General features: G+C 36.5%; 1 protein-coding gene across 1 annotated transcript in view; it reads right to left on the bottom strand.

Moving 5' to 3' along the window:
• LONP2 (lon peptidase 2, peroxisomal) overlaps window positions 1–23,784 on the bottom strand; it is a 136,353-nt gene that overhangs the window by 26,827 nt on the left and 85,742 nt on the right. The window contains exon 11 of the mRNA XM_056812263.1: window positions 18,666–18,799. Within this exon, the coding sequence (XP_056668241.1) occupies window positions 18,666–18,799 (134 nt within the window). The remainder of the gene's footprint in view (window positions 1–18,665; window positions 18,800–23,784) is intronic.

The following is a 23,784-nucleotide window of genomic DNA, read 5'->3' as shown; positions in this document are numbered from 1 at the left end:
TGATTTTCTTAAAGCACAAGATTGCGCTACTCAGTAAATTCCAGATCCTTGAGTCCAGGATCAAATACAAATTCCTCTACTTGTTCAAAGTCCTTTGTAATCTATCTCATCCACCCTTACCTTTCTAGTCTTCTTATACTTTACTCCCTACCGCATACACTTTAATCTAGTGATACTGGCCTCCGTTGCTGTTCCATAGGCAAGACATTTGCTCTGCTGGCTGTGGGCATTTTCTCTGGCTGTCCCTCATTCCTAAAATGTTCTCTACCCTCCTCATTTTTGCCCATTGTCTCCCCAGCTTCTTTAAGTTTTCTAATCTTCTATAGGAAGTTTTTCCCAACCCATTTTAATTCTAGTACCCCCTCTCTTAATTATTTCCTTTTTATCCTGCATATAGATTATTTAAATATGTTTGTTGTTTCCTCCTTTAGATTTTAAACTTCTTGAGGGCAGGGACTGTTTTTTGCTTCCTTTTCTATCCCCAGCACAGAGTACCTGGCATATAATAGGTGTTTAAAAATGTTTATTAATCTATATAGAAAAAAAGAGCAGTTAGACATATTCAGAATGTCACAGGAGACAAAAATCTAAGAAAGGAACGAGCAAAAAAACTCGTGGTCTCATAAGTTTAGAAAAATGCACAAAGTAGAGGTAACAAGCAAGACCCTGAACCATTGTCAGTGACCTGTGAAGGACTGGGGAATGGGAGAAGTCAGAAAAGAACAAATATTCCAATTTTCAAAAAAAAGTAAACTATAAACCACAGGCTAATGAGCTTGACTTTGATTCCTCCATTATCAAAGTGGTAATTAGTAAATATCTAAAAGGTAGTGGGTCACAGCCAGTTTCATCCAGAATCATGCCATGTTAGTCTACCCTATTTCTTTTTTATTGCTTTGACAAGGTATGTAGACCAGTAAAATACTGTAGAACAAAGCATGCCTAAATTTAAGCAGAACATTTGAGAAAACTCTCTCAGACTATTCCTGGTTCAAGGTCAACTTGGAAGATCTCCAGTGAACTGCCACAGAAATTTGTGCTTGGCCTTGTACTGTCAAAATAAAGTCAACAAAAGCATTTATTAAGCACCTACCATGGGCCAGGCACAAAAGTGCCTAAGTGCCCAGGACAAAAAAAGGAGGGGGGGGGAATGCAAGCCTTGCCCTGAAAAAAAAATACCATTCTAATGAGGAGACAATACATAAATAATGAAGAACATGCTGAGTTTGAGATGCCAAATGAAACAGCCACTTCTAGAAGTCTAACAGGTAATTGATGATGTGGAATAAGAGCTCAAGAGAGAACCTCAAGTTAGAAAAATAGATCTGGGAATCATCTTCACAGAGATGATAATTCAACTTATGGAAGCAGATGATAAGACAGTATCAAATGAAATGAGATGAAAGACCAAGACAGAGCCTGAGGGCATACAATTAGAGTAAAAGAGAATGAGAAGGAGCTGTTGGCCAGATGGAAGAAGGGAGGGAGGTTAAGGAAAACTACAGAGTATTCAGAATGACATGATCCAGTGTCAAATGCTGCAGAGAAGTCATGAAAGATCAGGAATGAGAAAAGGTTGTTACGTTAGACAATTAAGCAATCACCTGGAACTCTGGAATTTTTAGTTTCACTTGAATGATGGGATCAGTTACCAGACTGTAGGAGGTTTATAAAATAGGAAACTGAGGCTGAAACATTAGGTGAATTGCCTGGGATCATAACAAAAAGCAAGTATGTGAGGCAGGATTTGAATTGATCTTTCTGACTCCAAGTCCAGCTCTTTACCCACCTAATTTAGGAGCAAGGAGTAGACAGATTCTCCCACTCTGACCAGTGAGTCGGGAGATATGAGAGTACACATGCTCTGTAATATTTTCATCAATGACTTGGATAAAGGGATAGATAGCATCTCTATTATATCTGCATCAGGCAGAAAGTTAAAAAAAAAAGTGAGGACTTAAAAAAATTAGTAGGCTAGCATATTAGGTCAAATTTAGTAAGATACAACTTAAAAGGGATAAATATAAACCGATACTTAGAAACAAAAAATTAAACTTCACAAGGAAAGGGAAGAAGCATGGATAAATGACAACCCCTCTGAAAAAGATCTGGGTGAAGTGAATTCAAAACTCTATATGAAATCAGTAGTGTGACATGGAAGCCTAGAGAGCTAATTTGATTTTAGGTTGCATTATGAGAGAGTTAATGTTCAGATAAAGGAGGTGATAGTGATAGACCTGCTAATCTTTGCCCTGATTAGTCTAACCACATCTGGGTTTGGAGTGTTGTGCATCTTGGGAATGACCTTGGCAATCATCTAGAGCAGTGCACCGGGAACAATGAACGATCTTAAGTCCATGCCATAAAAGGACTGAATGAAAAAACTTGGGATATTTAAACCTAGAGAAGAGGTGACTTGGAAGCATTTGAAGGCAGGGTTGTCATACAGAAGAGATATTGACTTGTTCTAAATGGCTCTAAAAGTAGAACTAGGAATTAATGGGTGGCAGTTGCAAAGAGGTATATATGTTGGATGCAAGGAGAAATTTCTTAAAACTTAGAGCTATCCAATAGACTGGGTTTCTTTCAAATAGTATTTTTCAAGCAAAAGCTAGATGACTACTCAGCATATATGATTTGGATAGAAAGACTCAGATTCTGGGGCTACTTTTGCTCTTTGATTTCAATATTCTAGCAACTTTCTGGTTATAAGGATCTCAGGCAGGCAAGTAGCCTTTGCTTTCATGATTGAAAACAACAAATTAACCCCTTTCCCCAATCCCTACCTCTCTTCCATTATCTTTTAGAATTAATACTGTGTATTGGTTCCAAGCAAAAGAGCAGTATGGGCTAAGCAATGTGGGTTAAGTGACTTGCCTGGAACACAAAGCTAGGAAGTACCTGAGGCCAAATTTGAACCCAGGACCTTCCATCTCCAGGCCTGGCTCTCTATCATATTAAGCTACCTCGTGGTCCTCAATAACTGATTTTTCTAACAAATATTTGTTGTCTCACATTTGGAAAGTAACTTTAAAAACAAAATAAAACTTCTTTCTGAGGCAGTGGATTCCTTCTAAACAATGTTTCAAAGCAGCAAGGTATAGAGTCTGCACTGATGGGAGCATGGTTGTCTCTAATCTGTACTTCTATTACAATGGCTGCTACTAAATTAAATCATGTACAAGTCATGAATGAAGTGTCATTCAAGAATTGCCAGAGGGCAGCAATTCTGGAAGAGTAGAGGACAAAAGGAAAAATTATAAGGGATAAGTATAAATTCTAAGGTATAATACAATAACTTTCTAGTTACACTCTCCTTAAAAGAAACAAAGCCATCCCGAAAATGAATAAGAATATACATTATAAAGTGGTCTGTAAGGGGACACTTTCAAGCAGAGTAGGGTCTGAGGATGGTTGGAGTAGGCATCTTCCTAGAGCAGTGACAGCAAACCTTTTAAAGACCTCCCTCACCCCCTGACCAACTGAGTGCTATGCCTGCCCTCCCTATGGTATGTCATGCCCTGCCCTTCCCCATAAGGGGAGGGAGGAAGGACTCTCATTGGGCTGCTGGATGGAGGGGTGAGTGAAGTGAGGAATGTCCTCAGCGAGTGTAAAGAGGAGGAGGTAGAGGAGTGACCTGAGTGCTCTGCTCCCCTCTAGCTCTGCCGCCTGTGAGCTGTCCACCTTATACCCTGTGTGCTCCCACTGAGCTGCTGGGTAGATGGGTGGGGAATGTGAAAAAATGTTATCAGACACATAGGGAGGGGGAGGGAGGCAGCTCCTTTTGAGTCCCTCTGCCTTTCTAATAACAAATTCTGGAGGGGGAGGGGAACAGCTAAGTGCCACACAGAGTGCTCTGTGTGCCATCTTTGGCACCCATGCCATAGGTTCATCATCACTGCACTAGAGTATAACACAGAGGAGCAGGTAATAAAAGTTTTTTTTTTTTAAACCCTTACCTTCTGTTTTAGAACTGATACTAAATATCAATTCCAAGGCAAAAGGGTGGTAAAGTCTTGACAATTGGGGTTAAATAACTTGGCCCAGGGTTGCATAGCTAGGAAGTGTTTGAGGGCAGATTTGAAACCATATCCTCTTGACCCCAGGTCTGATTCTTTATCTAATGAGCCATCTAGTTGTCCCTCAATTAAAGTTTTAAAATATGACTTTTTAATTACTTGATCATATTCTTAATGCCAGAAAATTCTGCTCTCTATGACCTGCATTTCTTTCATAATTTCAATATGCTTTGAAAGCTCAAAGCCTCCAGAAGATAGGAATATACTGGGAGCACAAGTTTGAAATGCTATATCCGTTGCACAATTTCCAACCTTGGACATAATTATGACTAAGATGCTCAGAATTTTTTGTCATTTAATCTATCAGTTGAAGAGTAAAAGCCAAGAGAGCAAACAGCCTTTTGCTCCTCTTGTCAACTTAATGACAATGTTGTTCATGGTTACAAAGTGATCTTAAGAGTTTTTCCAGTTTTAAAGAGAAATGGAGACAGAGCAAGTGCAACTATGGCTAACCCACAACATTGTAGCATTGCCTCAAGAGTTAGCTACATTTATGGAAGATAGGACCCAGGTCCTTTATTCATTCTCCAGCAGCAGCAGGCATGGCCTCATGGAGTTAACCACCACAACCACAAGAGGAAATTGCAGCTACAAACTTCTTAGGGGGAAGGATTAAGTTTTTCCTCCAAGCAACTATTGCAAAGGAAATGGTCAAATGTCATTTTCCATCCATTTTCTTGTTGCCACAAGAGCACAGTTTAAAATCAAATCAGGTTTTAAAGCAAGACTCATTTGGAAAATAAGAATGTGAGACACTGCTTCATTAAAGCTATATAGACAAAAAGTGCAGTAGTGGTTTTATGTGTTTTAGAGGAAAGGGTGTAGTGGTTTTGTATCTGTTAGGAAAATGAAGTTTTGGAGAAAACTGCACAAAGAGAGCAGCCAAAATAAGTTTTATAACAAATATCTGGTCTTTTTCTCTGGTAGGAATGTGAACCTACTTCATTAGACACTTTTACTCTATGGCGACCTAACAAAACTTAAAAAAAAAAAAAAAGAAGAAGAAGAACTTGGGGTAACCAGGTAGCACAGTGGACAGTGTGCCAGGCCTGAAGTCAGGAAGACTTGGGTTCAAATCTGACCTCAGTCACTTCCTAGCTGTGTGACAGGGAGTAAGTTATTTAATACTGTTTGCCCAGTCCTTGCCCTTCCTTCTTAAGAGTTGTTACTAAGAAAGAGTCTTAAAAAATAAGAATTTGGGTCTTCATTGAGTATGCTAATTTCTCCTGCTTTCTCCTACAATTTTCATTAACACATACAAAGATTCAATTCTGGCTGTCATTTTCTAGACTAGAATTAGATGAAAAAGCAGTGCCACTGGCATGAGAGTAAAGATGTTTCTCTTCCTAGGTCAGGAAAAAGAATATGTACCAAAGAAGAAAGGCTAGGGTGGCAAAAGACATTTAGGCTATATCCTACCAAAATTAGGTGAAGGAACTAGAGATGCTGACCCTAAAGAAGAGGAGATTTGGAGCAGGCTAGTAGGAGTGGTGAGAGAATATGCTAGCTGTCTTCAAGTAAGAGAAGGGCTGGCATGTTAAATGGGGGCTAAATCTGTTCTGATTGGCCCAAGCTGGAACTAGAATACTCCTCCCATTAACAACTCTGCCTAAGCAATCCTAAGAACAGTCATCTCAAGTCCAAGAGCTCCATAAGGTAGGACCTACAGTCCTGCTTATGTTGCGTCTTCACTGTTGTTCTTGATAGACATTAAGTGCCACTCTAAAACAGGATGCAAAATCCCTGAAAACAGGATGAGGTAAAGTTGGATTATTTGATTTTATTTTTATTTTTTGTATAAACTTGATGGGATGGGGGATGGGGATGGGGAAGTTGCCTCTGCAAATGCAAAGTGGAAACTGTTGACTTGAGTTTCAGATAAGCCAGGCTGTATCTGAGGCAGGACTGGAACCTGTTTGTCTTCCTTAGGCTGAGGCCATCTCTCCATCTGAACTGCTTACCCAATAACCCTAATTTTGTCCAGGGGAAAAAGAGAAAGTAATTATCAAAGTATTATCTTGCCACAAGATCACCATAACTACATTTTTCTCAACGAAAATGAGTTACAATATGAAAGCTATTTACTACTACATTGCTTAATTCATCTCAACATGTAGCACTCATTTTCCTTTGAAAACGGAGTGCATTAGGCATGGAAATTGAGCCATGTTTCAGGAAGTTTAGAGAGCAGTTCTCTGGTATGTAGATGCTTAGGAGTTGTGTCTCTCAGAAGCAGCCTGCAAGGAAGAGAATTCACATGTGAATCAATGAGTGGGAGTCATGCTGGCATCTCATTTCTGTAGTGTGTGTGGGTGTCCATGGATCCAGTCCTGCTGAAACATGCAGCTTCCCTCATGGCTGCTTAGGTGTAGGTAATGGGGCATGAGTGCGGATCTGTCAGGGATTGAGTTAGTTTTTAGATTTGTTTGTTTTGGAAAGAAAAGTAGAGGTAAAAAAGATTAGAAGTGGCTACTTTTGTGTTTTTTAGGCAGCCGAGAAATGTTAGAAAGGTGTGTCTTCAACCCTCAACTCTCAGAAAGCAAAGGAACAAAACGATCCCTATTGGCTGGTGACAATTATTTACTTACAAAGTCCTAGAAAAAAATAGCAAAGAAAGTACTGGGATATGGAATTTAGCTCAACTACCTATATATTTAGTAAATCTGATAAACCTTCTCTTAGGGAAAACAGGAAAGGAAGAGGTTGTAGTTTTCTAAGGGAAAAAAAAAATCCAACCAGTCAGTCTTTGCTATGAGTTGCTGATTAACATTTTTTCAGAAAACTGTCTTTCCAGGCAGAGAAGTGTCTAAGTGCAACTGAATTTCAAATTACTGACAAGCATTACCATGATGATGAAGCCTGCAGATTTTCATTCTGGTTTTTTTAGGAAAGGGCTTTTGATGGTGAAATCTATTGGACTAACTCATCCAAATAACCTGAATGTGAGCCTCAGTGAACCTTTCTTGTCAAAGGGATCACTGCTGCTTTTTAGGCAATTTCCACAACAAACACTAGTAAAAGAAGGTTTTAAATAAAACAAAATGTTATTTTTTCATGCTGACCAATTGGTCCTTACTGTTTAAGATTAAGACTCTGGTGAAAGTTACAAATCTGAACCATTCCTGAACTATTATGGAAGGACATTTATTTGTAAGGACCCAGAAATCTACAAAACATTTGCACTGAAAAGCTGTTCCCCTTCCATTTGTGACCATCATGTGGTAGAGGCCAAAAGGCACACCAACACTTTTCATTTCTTATTACTTTGAATAAACAACTTTACCTTCAATTTTGGAATCAATAATATATGTTGGTTTTAAGGCAGAAGGGAGAGTTGCAATTTAGTTGCCCCCGTATGAATTACTTTTTTAGAAAAAAGCAACAAATAAGCTACAAGTTCTGAAACATAAGTATCTTAACCAAGTTTTCAGAGTCTAGGAGGTCTTGGAGAGCTGGTCTTCAGCAAATTTGAGGTTGGGCTGCTGCTCTGATTGTAGTATCAAAGAAAACTAGGCCTGGCCCCTTCTCCACTGCATTGGTTTGTTGTGTTAATACACCTACCTGATTTGATCATCTGTCATTCCCTATGTAGGCTGGGACACTGTTCTTAGGTTTTTTTTTTAAATGGATCATGGTTAAATTTGCAGATTTGCATAAAAAATAAATCAATGACCACTTCTTTTCTCCTCACACAATTCAATTAGTAAGGCTGGGCTGATAAAGTATATGACAAAGACCTATGCTAAAGACCACACCATCTTTTAAACATGACTGATTAAATTGAAACTCTGACCTCGGCCACTGTTGTATAATAATAACTTTGTGTCACCCAGAGTCCAATTATAATAATTAATTGCTTGTTCTATCATTTTGTATTGAAAAATACTGTTATCTTAAGATTAGATGCTAACTATAAAGAGTAAGTGAGGAATTTAGAATTAGCTTTGGTTTAAATTGGTATATTAAAACCAGCTCTGATTTAAATTGGTATATGCCAGCATAAAGATTGAAGATGAATATCCAATATTGATTGATGATACTGTCATTATATTAAAACATTTCTTGCACTTGGTTTTTCTCAAAAATGCCAAATCTATAACTTCCTTTTTGACTGGATTTAAAAGATTAGAGAGTAAGTTTAACTCAGTTATGAACCCCAAAGCCAAAGACAGAATATTCAGATATGAGATTTTTAAATTTTCTGAAGTAATGCTTCTTGTGCTGTTAAGAGAAGCTTTGCTCACTGTGATTAGGGCTTTGGGCATTTTTTTAGTGTATGGGCTCATTTTGAGATTGAGTTAAAACCAAATTAATTTTTTCCTGAACCTCGGGCAGTGTAATTCTTGTGGTAATATAGATCTATTGACTCAAATAATTAAGAATGACTTTAGTGATTGAACAGTCATCTTGATTTGTCTTGTGAAAACAGGAGTTCTTCTTAGGTGACTTTAGAGGTTGTACTCTTGAGTCTTTATCAGACCACATCTGTATTTTAATTTCACTAAATTTGCCTTGACAATCTCTGACACACAATAAAACCAAATAAAAGATACTCGCTTAAAACTTTGGGATTTAATTTTGCATCTTTGATATACTGACCAACTGTGTTGGGGAGTGCTTTATTTTTCTTCTGGTTCCAGAAACCAGAAAGTCAAATTTCTCCTTGGAGATACAACAAAAACGAATAACTGTTCTTTTAACCATTTGTTCCAAATAATAATTAACCATTTGTTCCAAATAATAACTTTAGCTTTTTAGGGAATAACCTGGTCCATTATTTATGCCTTGTAAGAAAAGTCACTAAACAACTGTTTCAATCCCTGAGAAAAGGAGGACATCAGCAGAAGGAAGGGTGATATACTTTCTTTGAAATAACTGGAAAAGAACAAATCAGACTTTTTGAAAGATATGGTTCTAAGATATGAACAAAACAAAAAAAATCACTGGCATTTATTTGGTACATATTAGTCAATCTATCAAAGAATTATAATATAGAATTAGAAAAAATAATAAAATTCATCAAGACCAAAAAGAATATCAAGGGAATCATTTTTTTTTGAAAATGTGAGGGAAGGACCAGTACTCAGATTATACTACAAAGCTGTAATCATCAAAAAAATTAATATCAGTTGAAAAATAGAGAGGTTGATCAGTGGATCTGATTAGCACACAGAATATACAGAGACATGGTAACTTAATGTTTGATAAACTCAAAGATCCCAGCTACTGGGGGGTGGCATAAACTCACTATTCAACAAAAACTGTTGGAAAAACCATAGTCTGACAGAAACTATGCATAGACAAACATCTTATACCATATATCTACCTAAGTTTAAAATGGGTATATGATTAAGACAGAAAGGGTAGTATCAGAAATAAATTAATGGAACATGGAAGAAATCATCTGCTGGATCTGTAGAGAAGAGAAAAGCTCATGATTAAACAAAAGAGTGGTTTACTGGAGATAAAATGGATAATTTTGATTACATAAAATTAAAGGATTTGCACAAACAAAACCAATGGAGCTAAAATTAGAAGAAAAGTAGTAAACAGGAAAAAACTTTTAGCAAGTTTCTCTTATAAAGGTCTCATTTCTAAAATATACAGGGAACCGAGTCAGATACTCCCCCTCCATCCAAAAAAAGACATTTTCTAATTGATAAACAGTCAAAGAAGATAACTAGGCAGTTTTCAGAAGACATCTAAATTGCCAAGAGCCATATGCTCCAAATCACTAATAGCTAGAGAAATACAAATTAAAACAACTTTGAGGTACCGCACATATAAAAGATTGGCTAAATTAAAAAAAAAAAGGAAAATGACAAATGCTTTGCTGTTGGAAAACAGGTACTCTAGTGCATTATTGGTTGAGTTGTAAAATAGTCCAATCACTCTGGAAAGCAATTGGAACTATGTTCAAAAAGTTATAAAGTTGTGCCTATAACTTTGAGCTAGCAATACCATTACTATGTATACCTCAATGACATCAAAAAAAGAGAAAAAGGACTTGTATGCTAAAAATTATTTCTATCAGCTCTTTTTCTGGTGGCAAAGAATTGGAAATTGAGAGTATGTCCATCAACTGTGAAACAGCTGGACAATTTGTAGTGTATGATGTGATAAAATACTATTGTTCTATAAGAAATGATTCAGGGGATTGTTTCAGAAAAACCTAAGAAGATTTGTATGAACTAATGCAAAGTGAAGTAAGCAGAATCAGAAGAACAAGTTAGACAATAACACCATTATTGTGAAGATAATAAACTCTGAAAAATTTATATTGACAAAATTATCACAATTCCAAAAAATTCATTATGAAACATTTTATCCAACCTCCAAATAGCAAATGGATGAACTCAGAGTGCCAACTGAAGTATATTTACTTATTTTGTGGCCATGACTAATTGAAGAATTTCATCTGAGTTATATAACTATATATATTTATAGTGGGCTTTGTTTTTCTTACCCTCTCAATAGGAAGGAGAAGGGGAGCAGGAGAGAGAAGGGAGAATAATTGGAACTGAAAATAAAATACTTTTTAAAAAAAAATCACCAGGATGTTTTGTGATAATTACTTCCTAGAAGTTAGAAATGGGCTGCTTGGTTTTCAGTAACTTTATAGTATTAGCTATCAATTTGAAAAGAAATGTGCACAATGGCCCATGTTACAGACTGGAGAGTGGCTATGTTTCAGGGGTATGGTAGAAGAATAGCAGGGACACTATGAAAGGGACAAAAGCATCTGCTTTTCCCAAAGATAGCTTCCTGATTTGGCCATAAAGGAACAACAAGTACAAATAAATTTGAACATATGAGCCAGGATAAGGGCTTCAGGCATGGAGGGCAAGTTCAATAGAAGGAAATTGAGGGGAGGCCGCCTGGGTTTGCAGCAAAGGGCTCCAGGGAAGTAGAACCGAGCAAAAAAAAAAAACAAGGCTGTGAATTCTGTTGATGACAAGGAGAGGCTGAACAGCAGGAGAGGAAACACAAGCACAGAAAAGGGTCTCAGGGGTTTTAAGTGGCTGAAGGAAGCACAAGGAGGAAGAGAAATGAAATCAAAACACAAAAGACTTCCCCTCTCTGTCCCCAGGCTTAGGGTGGGAGAATGAAGCCTAAGCTTTTGCTGCCCCCTCTCCCAATTCTAAATGTACAGTAGTAGTAGTCTCTTTTCCTTTCTTCTCCCTAACAAAGAATTGGCCAATGGTTCAACTCAGTTCCATTCATTTTTGGACCTTGAAATTATGTAAATGGGAGATACACCAGAAGTTATTGAGTAAGTATTGGTCTATATAATTTGGAAAGTTTTGGTTGGAACACGAGGTTTCCCTGTTTTTTTCAGATTGGTTTTGAATTATCAAGTCACTTCCAAATGTATTTAACTTGCTTAAGGTTCTCAGAGAAGGATAAACTGGCTAATAAGGTAGGGTAATTAGCAACAGTTTGTCTTCCATTATTACCTTTGAACTCAACCTATAGACTCCCCTCTTGAAGGAAACCAGACTAAGGAGAGTTAAGGTGCCAATATGAGTACATTTCAATGCGCAACTACCAAAGAATGAGAATCAGAGTAGAACTCAGGGACAGAGAGAACAATTGCCAATCTAGGTCAGACTGATGGTCCAGCCAGGCCAGGATTCAACTGCCAGCAAAAAATCCAAGGAATGTTCCAGGTTGGGAGTGGGGTGTTGCTCCTCACCAATATCAGCCTTGAAGGTTTAGCACAGCCCAGATCTTTTGCACAGCTATTTATGGCAGTTGATCAATCTGTCCAAATTTCAGTTTGAATCTATTTACATTTGTTACCTATTGCTTGGGTTATTTATTATGGCTACAATGCTCTTTCTTCTATACTTCTTCCTTCTTTTGGAAAATCTTTCCTGATCTCTCCAGTTGATAAGTTACTTCCTCCACCCCAATCTGTGGGTCCTTACATCTCTCTCTGACGTACTAAATATGTAATGCTGTGTACTACAGCTATCTGTGTAGGTTTTATACTCTGAACTAAACTGTAAATTCCATGAGGGTAAGGGTCTTGTCTTCTATATCTTCATGCCTTCCCCAGTGCCCTCTATTAACAGCAGCCACCTAAAAATGCTTAATTTGTATTGTTGTCAGCTATACTACCTTTTTAATAACATCTGAGTTAATAACTTACTGAGAGAAGCAGATTCCCCTTTTATTTGGTAACACAGATCTTGATAGAGGACCTTGACCCCAAAAGTGTTGGAATTGGCAATGCTCTCCTACAATTGCCCATCTTTTTCTACAATGTTCCCAGCTCAGGCACCATGGTCAATGCTGACAGAAGCAGTCACCTCGGTCAACTTTCCTCACCACGGATAGTATCTGCTGATCAACTGCCACTGCTGGGAGGGTAAGCCTAAGAACTCTGGGAATAGCAGTGCCTCTCCCCCACCAAGATCAACCCTGTTTCCAGCTAAGTCCTGGCAGCCATCACCCAGGGAATCAACACTTATGGAAATGAAGCCTGGCAACAGCTTCTGTGGGTGGTACAGCCTAGACTTCCTCAACCACAGCTACTGAAGATCCAGAAAAAGTTTTTGTCACCAAAGTCCTTGTCACTGACAAATGATTCAGTGTCAGAAATGGATATGATTTTATTATGTAGAAATGACTTTAAAGAAGAGGTCTGACATTTTAGACTATGGGACCTTTCCATTTGACTTGAAGCTGATACCTTTCATATATACTATTTCTTTCATTAGAATGCTGAGTTCCTTAAAAGTAGAGATTGTCTTGAATTTCTATTTATATTCCCCAGTGCTTAACATAGGGCTTTGTACAAAATAAATGCTCATTTATCTATTTGTCCATGGGACATTATCTGTGCCAATCTCTATAGGGAACAGGGAGGCACTATGGAATGAGTGCTAGCCTTGGAGAGACCTGGGTTCAGATTTAGCCTCTGAATATTATGAGTTATGATCTTTAGCAAATCATTTAATCTGAGTTTCATTTAGAAAATGGGGAATATGCTTACCAGACCCCTCTCAGAGAGGGAGTCCTCTGAAAATCTTAATGCATTATTACATAATTATAAGTTATTTTCACTGCGGGGGGGGGGGGGGAGGGGAGGGGTAGGGATCATCGATTCAAACTAAACAAACAAGAGTTCAGAAACTATAGCTTTCTGGTGACAGTGGAATCAGGTATCTGGATTCCTGCCTGGGATTTGAACAGGAATATTTTAAATACTAAAATTCTCCTCTGATTTATTATCTTGGCATGGTCCTAGGTTTCTGAAGGCTAAACAAAACTTTAGATTGCAAGTTCTAGCAGGTCCTGCTGAAAAGTTTTTAAGCGTATGTCCAACAAATGACTATCACCCAAGAACCACCCCAACAAACTTCAAAGAGTGCTGGCCACCATGGCTGCAGTAGCTCACAAAGACCATGTATTAAGGGTGGAAGGATTGTGATTTGTCTTGGCAGAAGGAATATCCCAGATTAAACCACAGATCTTTGAAGTTTTGAAACAGGTATTCCTAATACAAGTGTAGCTGAAAAATTTAACATTTTTGAATCCTGTGGGGGTAACTACCACATACAGAAATAGGCAAGTGTGCAAAAACATGTATAATAGAGAAAGCACTTAGGTCCTCAGCAAAAAATGAGTTTAGAGCAGAATAAAAGTTCGGCTACATACATTTTTACCTTGACATCTAGGATAGCACAGAAAGGGGAAAAGTAACAAAACATATATTTAGGGCATACTGAAAAATCACATGGCTATTTTCAAAGTACAAATGTACCAAATAACTCCCATATTTTAAAGGAAAGTATACATAGTCTATAAATGTTTCTCTTCTAGCACAGTATTAACTAAAAGCCCCACCTGCCTTTTAGACTCCCTTTCATTATTCAGTTAGTCTCCTGCCAGTAAAGACCCCACAAACACAAAGACAACCGTTCATAGCTCAGGGCTTTTGGACCTACTCCAAATGGGTTGTCAACCCAAAATACTAGCGTTTCTGCTGGTTTGGAAGCCCATGCCCTGCAATTACTTCCCTTTCTGGCAGTAACTCTAAGTCCAGCACTAATTTTAACATTATAAATAACCCCCTTACTGTATTACTTGAACTTTCTAATACAGCTCCCTTTTGTTCTGTATTCTCATAGTAAATAATCCATTTCATAATAAGAGAATTTCAGCTATTAAGGTCCATTTTTACTTTGTGGCATGAAAATCTTTCCTATATAGAATTTTCTCTTTTCTGAAAAATTTCTCTGAAGTTTGAGACTAAAGTACTGTGGATCTCAAGGAAGAAACCTTATAATTATTTTATCCATACAGGACAAGGAAAGGTTTGTCCTAAAGCAAGATGTTTATTGCAAAACAACTATGAGAAAAAAATGTATTAACAAGGGCCTGGATTTCTTATCTACTCCTTTGAGTGTCTTCATACTATTGTAGGTGATAAGAATAATTTAATCCATCCTCTGGCCTCTACAATTAAAGTCATCCTGAATAGGAATCTATTCTAATTCAAAAGACCTTCAGTAAAAAGTATTTCACAATCAATCTCAGGAACCTATTCTAAATATTGTAACTAACCCTAGATATTCTGCCCTAAAAAGACATGCAGGAAAAGAGAGTAAAAAAATTTCTTTTTAAATGTTGTCATGAAAATTGTTAAACCCTCACACGGTATACAAGCTGTGTGAGCTAGTCATTGTCTATTTGTGGATTGGCTTTAAATAGTGAATATGATTACAGCCTTTATTAAAAACATATGCAAAGTAAATGAATGTATGTTTAAACATTATACAATGTAGTTTATGGCTAAGGGAATGTTCTTTTAGCTGTAGACTACTGAATATAAATAGCATGGTGTAGAAGAGAAAGAGTTGGGCTTAGAATCTGGAACACTTGAGTTCAAATACTTCTGATTTATACTAGGTATGTGTGATCCTAGGCAAGTTACTAAAACTCTCATTGCCCTGAGCAACAAAATTAAATTGTAAAGCTATACCTACATTTGTGGAGAGAGTTACTTATTAAGAACAATAATTATCATGGAGGTAAGGGGGAAAGGGAGCAGAATGTACACATATATGTATATCTGTATACATATACACCCAAATGGATATAAGAGCAGCAGAATATAATGATAGAAAACTTGCCTCCAAGACAGGAAAACATGGGTTCCACATTTGCCTTAAATACCAACTTCCTTTGGGATTGTAAGCAAATATTCACACCATCTGAATATTTTAAAGAACTTCAGTTTTATAGTTGACTAGACTTTCCATGTAAACAGAAAGCAGACAAGGCAGAAATAATACAATACAATAGGTTTTCCAAAGACACTCCAAAGGTTTTGGAATGCAGTCAGGAGACTCATCATTAGAATCTACTACACTAAGATAGATACCTGTCCCCAGGTAGGCCTCACCCTTCTCCTAGTTCAAGTCCTAATTAGTATTAGTCACTTAGGACCTAAATGAAGTGAGAGGGGAGGCAAAGCTGAGGTTTAAAAAAGAAAGCAGGAGTCAAGAAAGTAGATCCTTTCAAGTTGAGTTATCAGTTCTAGAGATATATTGACTTCAGTATCTTGAGAAATGAACAAAGTATGGGGGCAGCTAGGTGGCTTAGTGGATTGAGAGCCAGGCCTACAGATGGGAGGTCCCAGACACTTCCTCGATATGTGGCCCTGGGCAAGTCACTTAACCCCCGTTGCCTAGTCTTCTGCCTTGGAACTAATACACAGTATTGATTTTCCAAGATAGAAGGTAAGGATTAAAAAAAAAATTAACAAAGTACACATAAAATGGTGAGAATTGTGACAATAAAAAGATGTTCAAACTCAAGTATTTTTGAACCCATTTATGAAGCCCATCAGAATATGGATTTCCTTAAAAGATTTAAAAATATCTTTATAGATGTGATTTTAACTCAATAACATTAAAAATGTATAAATCTTGCTTGGTATTTTACTCATGATACACTAATTTGGAACATCAATGTTCATAATAAGCAACTATGAAAATATTTTGACTATTTCTCTAAAGACCAAGAAATCACATTTTATGAATTGTTGGTGAAACAATTCAGTTAAAAAAACTCATTCCTCCTAGGATGTGAAATGAGAATAGTTTTTACAAAGTGAGTTTTACTAGCTCCATATGTGAACAATAAACAGCTGGGGAAAAGCTTTTTTTCTTGGCTAGACTCTTGACTCTTTATTTCAACAGCTTCTATGCTGGGATTCACCTTTATACCAACGAAATGCAAGAAAGACGAATGCTCTTTCCTTAAAGTGGCAGTGGGATGATACTGCCAGGTCTGAGAAGCAGCAAAAAGGAGTAAAGTAAGAATCACAAAACTGAGAACTACAGGCACTTCTGGTTATGGAGTGGAGAGAGACAACTGGAATCAGAGACAGCTGGCAAACTCTCCATAGCAAAATCTAACTGGGAAGCTATAACCAGTTATATTCATTAGATAAAGTGGCCCAGGAGCTTATGGAGATCAGCTACCCTGTATTTTAGAACCAAAGGGATGATTCTGGAAATAAGTATGCAGGTGATTTTGAGAGGATAATAATTATAATATAGGGCAACACATCAAGAAAAGACAATCTTTGGAAAGCCTAGGTTTTTGCCACTGTCTGCAATGCCAAAGTATGGTGGTTGGGAAATCATAGAAGTTATCCTCCATGCTGTCAACCTCAAAAAGTTGGAAATGTACTAAAAAACCTGATCTAATAACTTTATCATCTAATTCACTTTAAACTGGATAATGTTCTCCCAAGGTAACACAAGAGCTACTTTACCCAGGCCTCTTCTACTAAGGCATTTCAATAATCATGATAAAAGATAAGGCCCTTGTGACAACTATTAAGAATCCCAAACAAAATTGCATTTTAAAATGATCAGAATTTTGACATATCACAAATTTAAAGAGCTGGATCTTATTGGGTAAGACAGTCCAGATAAATGCCCACAGTGATTTCCAACTTTATTTAGCTTTAATTTACTCTGTGCCAATGATATAATAGCTAACATTTATACAGTAATTTAAAGTTTGCAAAGCAGTATTTATATATGTGTATATTAAAGCATGTGAATGTAAATACACACACATTCCTCCCAATCTGCCAAAGGGACGGACTTCTGTGTGATATAAACAGGTAATTCATTAGGATAGTATATTTACTATGAATATTCAACAATTACTTTCACAAAATAACTTCTGGGGAGAAAAGGAATTCAAAATTAATGTTGTGCCCTATACTACACAACTATAACATGTAGGAAAAGGAGATTTTGATATTGTTAAGAATATTAACAAAGTAAAATAGGTGTCCATTAACTAATGGGGACTAACAAGTTGTGATCTAGATAAACAATTTTATAGTTTTATAGATTTTGTTCTTAGGGTTTAAAACAAATCTCAGTGAGTATAAACTGTTGTTAATCTGCTGGTTGACCTAAAAGGTATACTGTTCTTTTTTCCCCATCCCACCTAATTTGAGAATAATCTATTTAGAAGAAGGCTAAAGAGGTAGCCATTTTGAAAACAAAGCCTGAAAACAATTATTGTGCCATTAAATGGGAAATATGAAGAATATAAAGAAACAAAGAAAACTTTAAAAAATACATATCCCAAAGAACACATTCTAAAACTACAAAAGTAAATACAACTAAATGAGAAGAAAGCAATCTAAATACAATGGATGACATTGGTATTACCTTTGCTAAAGTATAAACAGTTATTTTCTTTTAACAAAGGATACATTATAAAAGGGTAAAATTACATTCTTTTACTTAATAGTCTGGGGGGGATTGTATACTTTTGTATCTGCTAGATGAGTTAAAACAAATTTTATTCATTAAACAAAGAAAAGAAAAAAAGTTTTGATTAGGAACAGTTTCTAACTTAGAATCAATACTGTATATTGGTTCCAAGGAAGAAGAGCAATAAGGGCTAGGCAATGGGGGTTAAGTGACTTGCCCAGGGTCACACAGCTAGGAAGTATCTGAGGCCAGATTTAACCCAGGACCAACTGTCTCTAGGTCTGGTTCAATCCGGTAATAAATTGTTAGTTATCCCTTGTAGAACATGTTTATAAAATCAAGTAGAAATTATGATCACCTACAAAAAGAAAAAGAATCACGTATCTATAGGTAAAGTTGCTCTTAGGTAAAGAGATCCACTCTAGAAAACTAGGAAGCATGAATTTTAATGGATCCCAGCACAAAATTTGCCATCTTGTGAATTACTGAGGACAAATTTAGTCATAGGATCAAAAGGATACAATGAATTCTCATTACCTCGGCACAGAAGAATTGATTTTATAAATACAGAAAGTCAGTGGGTCCCTAAATCCTGAGCACCTTGCTCAGTTCTAACAAAGTTCAAAATACAAAATGAAACTTTCTGTAGTTTTGAAAATAAACTCTCCTTTAGTTCCAAAGGTTTTTCTTGATAAGATGGCAGCTTACTTCTCCTTTCATGACCCTATAAAAGGTATGTGCATCCTTTCTGCTCCACCCACACAAGGCATTATTGGGACATTTCCCCAAGGCCTATAGGCCCTATTTAAGCTCAGAGGACACTGACCTTCACCCTCTGTGCCCTCGGTGCGCTCCAGCTTTGTGTCTTTGTGCTGCCCTTCAGCCACTTTCACAGCCACTGCCCGACAAATGGCACCAAACTTTCTGTCCAGAGAACGAACGCCGGCCTCTCTGGTATACCTGGGACAGGAAGAAAACACTTCCCTTTAGAGGAGCACTACTACCCCAATATCTTTTTGCTTCAGTTGATTTCATTTGCAAAAATGCAAACAGGTTCTCCAGGTCTACTTGTAAAATAACAAAGGATGATGTAAGATATTAGGTTCTCAGGCAGCAAGTGGTACAGTGGACAGAGCAATGGACCTAAAATCGGGAAGACTTGAGTTCAAATCCAGTCTCACCTTTTTTAGTTGTGTGACCCTAAGCAAGTCACAGGCAAGTCTGCTTTTTCTGTAAAATGAGGATAAGAGCACTTCCCCTACCGGACTACTGTGAGAATGAAATCATATTTGTAAAGCACATAGCACAGTGCCTGATACATAGTAGGTGATATATAAATGCTTGTCCTTTTCCCTTATGTTTAATGTGCAATTGATTAGGGCTATTATTACTTCCTGGGTTGAAATTTCTTGTTAAAAATGTTACAAAAATTTTTTTTCAAATATGTTTTGTAGGAACTTTTCCTTCAGTGTACTATAGATTATGATATACAATTACTCTATATTTAATCATTAATTCTTGGTTCTTCAACTATATTATCAAAATAAATAAGACTACATAAAAAGGTTTTTGGTAATTTTTTTGATGTTTAAATTTAAAACTCTACTTTGTCATTTAAGAGGAAAGAAATCAGTGTTTCTAGATACATTTAATGTTTGGGGAATTATTTTCTCCCTAAAAATATTAGGAAAATGAAATTCTCTATTCACCAATGTACGATGGTAGTTGAGGCAAACATTCAAATTTTCACCAGTACCCCAGCATATATTTATGTTGCTCATGCCCATTCCCTAGATTTGTAATGAGACTTGCTGAGGCATGAAGGGTTGCCAAGCATGTTTTTATGAGAAGAGAAGCCAGAGTATTCCAGGCCACCTTTCAAGAGATGCTACATATGCTTCAAATGCTTTTGCCTCAATACAACTATTCCCAGAATCACTGAACTAAAAAAGACTTTAAAGAGCTCCCCTAGTTGATTCTGGCCTCAAATTTAAGGTGAATTTGAGCAGGTACCTAAGAATCAAGTGTAGATTTAGCTGGGGGAAAAAATAACATAGTAAAACAACATAACTTTAGACTTTGGGAAAGCAAACTTTAAAAAAAAGTACAGGGTAAAACAGTCCCAGCCAACAGCTAAAGATTCGAATGGGGAATGTGGTTCAACAAGGAAGGAAATATCCAAAAGTGAAATTGGAACTATAAAATCACAAATGATCCCAATGAAGAATAAAAGAAAAAAGGCATCTCTAATGAAGTTCAGCATTAAAAGGATATACACATTTCCACTTCCAGGAGCTAAGATGGTGGAGTAAGGAACACTCCAAACTTGCCCAAACCCCTCAAAACAAGCACAAACACATAAAGAACATCAAGAAAGACTTGTTTCACTGGAGTTAGAGGGGAGAGCAGTCCATTGCAAAAGGTTCCTGAGGGTAATCCTCAGCAGAAGTAGTGTTCCAGAGCAAGCACAATCAGGGGAACTGGCATCTGGGAAGTAGAATTCAGCTCAATTCAGTTCAAATGGCACTTACAGGAATCAAGGGACAATACTTCCTTTACCCAGGAACAGAGCTAAACTTCCACAATGAGGCAAGATCATAAAAAAGGGGGTTGAAAAAATGAGCAAAAGACAAAGAGATAATCTGATAGTAGAAAGTTACTTTAGTGACAAGGAAGATCAAAATACAAACTAAGAAGAGGTCAACAATGCCAAAATGGAAACATGTGAAACCTCAAAGGAAAGTATGAAAGGATGTCAGGGCCCAAAAGAATTTTTGGAAGGACTTGGAAAAAAGTTAAAAATTAAAGTAATAAGAGAGGTAGAAGAGAAAATGGGAAAAGAAATGAGGGAAAGAGTCTTAGTAAAATACACACAAAAACTTACTGAAGAAAGTAACCTCTCCAAAACTAGAAATGGCTAAGCAGAAAAGGAGTTGCAAAAATCCATTGAAGAAAACAAATTCTTAAAAATAAAACTGGTCAAATGAAAAAGAAAGCACAAAAGCTCAATGATGAAAATAATATCCTAAAAATTGACAATTGGAATCTGATGATTCCATAAGAACAGAAGAAACAATAAAAACAAATCCAAAAAAATGAAAAAGGAGAAGAAAATCTGAAATATCTCACTGAATAGATCCAGGAAGAATAATCTAAAAATCATCTGACTACTTGAAAGTCACAATCCAAAAAAGAGTCTGGACACCATATTGCAAGAAATCAAAAGAGAAAATTGCCCTAATATTCTCAAACTAAGGGAGAAAAATAGAAATTGAAGGAATCCATTGATCACCTTCTGAAAGAGATCCTAAAATGAAAACTCCCAGGAATCTTAAAGCCAAACTCCATAACTCCCAGTTCAAGGAGAAAATACTATAAGCAGCCAGAAAAAGAACAATCTAAGTATCATGGAGTCACAGTCATGGATTACATAGGACCTAGTAGCTTCTACATTAAAGGACCAGAGGATGTGGGCTATGATATTCCATAACAGAAAAGATTAAGGACCAAGAATCACCTACCCAGAAAATCTGAGCATAAATCTCCAGGAGAAGAAATTGACATTTAATGAAATAGAGGACTTTTGAGAATTTCTGACGAAACTATCAGGGCTGAAAAGAAAATGCAATGATCAAATTTAACACTCAAAAGTAACATAAAAGGAGAAACATAAAAGAGAAAACTTATGGGATTTGATGGAGTTAAACTAATTCCATTTCTATATGGGAAGTTGATAACTAGGATACTTAAAATATTTGTGATGTAAGAGATATTCAAGGTATTTAAAGTACCTAACATATTTAAGGTACTTAAGAACATTATAACCAATAGGCCAGGGAGGCAAATTTGATGGGATGATATCCAAAAAATCAAAACTAAGGGTTATACACTGGAAGCAGAGCAAAGGAGAGAAATGGGGGTAAATACACATGAAGAGGTTCATAAGAGTCAATATAGTGGAGAGGAAGACGTGAGTGGCAGGTAATGCTTGAATATTATTTTCATTGGAACTGGCTCAAATTGGGAATAACATCTATACTCAGGAAGCTATAGAAATCTATCTTACCCCTATGGGAAGTAGAAGGGGAAGAGAACTTTGACATTATTAGGTTTTTATCCCAAAGAGGTAAAAAACAAAAAGGGTAAGGACCTATGTGTAAAAAATATTTAAAGCAGCTCTTTTTGTGGGAACAAAGAACTGGAAAGGGGATTCCCATCAATTTTGGAATGGCTGAGTAAGTTATAATTTATAAGATTGTAAAAAATACTATTGTGCTATTAGGAATGATAAGCAGGAGGAGTTCAGAAAAACCTGGAAAGACTTGCACAAACTGAAGCTGAGTGAGATAAGCAGAACCAGGAGAACACCGTTCACAATATGGTTCAATGAACAACTGAGAATAACTTAGCTCTTCTTGCAATACAATGACCTAAAACAATCCCAAAGGACTCATGATAAAAAAAAATTCCATCTGTATCCAGAGAAAGAAATGGTGGAGTCTGAATCCAGATCATAGCAAACTTTTTTCACTTTCTTAAATTTTTTTTGTTTGAGTGTCCTTTCACAAAAAGATTAATATGGAAAAATGTTTTACATGCATGATTGCACATGTAATATCTATATGAGATTGCTTGCCATTGGGGGGGAGGAGAAAGGGAGAGAATTCAAGACTAAAATTTCTTTTTAAAATGTTGGAAACTATTTTTACATGTATTTGGGGGGAAAATTAAATTAGAATTCAAAAACAATTAAAAAAGAATACAAAGTATTCACCAATTAACAAATGGTCAAAGGATATGATCAGGCAGTTCTCAAAGTACACATACACACACACACACACACACACACACACACATTTAGGAGAGATGGGAAGAAGGGATATATCACTAATCATAACTATGAAAGAATGAAACCACAAGAATCATAATAGGAAAGTTAAAGCCAAAAATGACCTCAAGTTCCTAAAGAAAATGCTAAGGAAAACAAAAAACTTTGAAAGCCAGATTTGAAGTGAGAATACAGAAAAGATTGGCCTATTGCTTGGAAAAGAGAAGTATTATTAACAGAAAACAGAAAGAAAGCAAAACTATAAAATTTCTATGTTACTATTATCTTCTCCATTTTGGAGAAGATAGATAAATTGGAATGATTACACTAAACATTACTGAAGGGTAAAGAGATAGCAGAATTATAAATTTAGACCTGGAAGGGACCTCATTTTATAGAAGAGTAATGTGAGACACAGAATAGAGGTGACTTGTTCAGATTTACAAATTTAGTGAGATGGTCTTGGAGTCAAGACTCCCAATCCAAGTCTGGTTCTCTGTCTATTTTTCCTATGTATCTCAGGTACTATTCATATATATTCATTCATTCATTCATTCATTCATTCATTCATTCATTCATTCATTCATTCATCCATTCATTCATTTATTTATTTGTTTATTTATTTTTTCATTCATTCATTTATTTATATCCTTACCTTCTGTCTTAGCATTAATTCTAAAACAGAAAAGCAGCAAGGGCTAAGTAATTGGAGTTAAGTGACTTGCCCTGGGTCACACAATCAGGAAGTGTCTGAGGCCCATGTCCTACTGACTCCAGGCCTGGCATTCTATCCACTGTGCTACCTAGCTGCCCCTATTAATTTTAAATAAAGTACTGTTAGAGGGATCCCCAAAGGAAGGATTATGCAAAGATGTAGACAAAAATCAAGTAGAATGTGAAGGTGTAAAGCTTTTAAAAAAATTTTACTGGAGGTGGTACCAACAGTGGTAAAATGACAAATCCATCTTTAAAAATCTGGAGGAAGGTGTGTGGTAACATATTGCTTCTTACTCAATATTTTTATCTATAACCTCATTGAAAACACAGAAAAGATACTCGGCTTTTTATAACTGACACACATTTGTGAAGGACAACTAATATTTTGGAGGACTGAACT

This window comes from Monodelphis domestica, chromosome 1, assembly GCF_027887165.1.
Source record: "Monodelphis domestica isolate mMonDom1 chromosome 1, mMonDom1.pri, whole genome shotgun sequence".
Classification (NCBI taxonomy): Eukaryota; Metazoa; Chordata; class Mammalia; order Didelphimorphia; family Didelphidae; genus Monodelphis; species Monodelphis domestica.
This window is presented reverse-complemented; position numbering and strand designations above follow the sequence as displayed.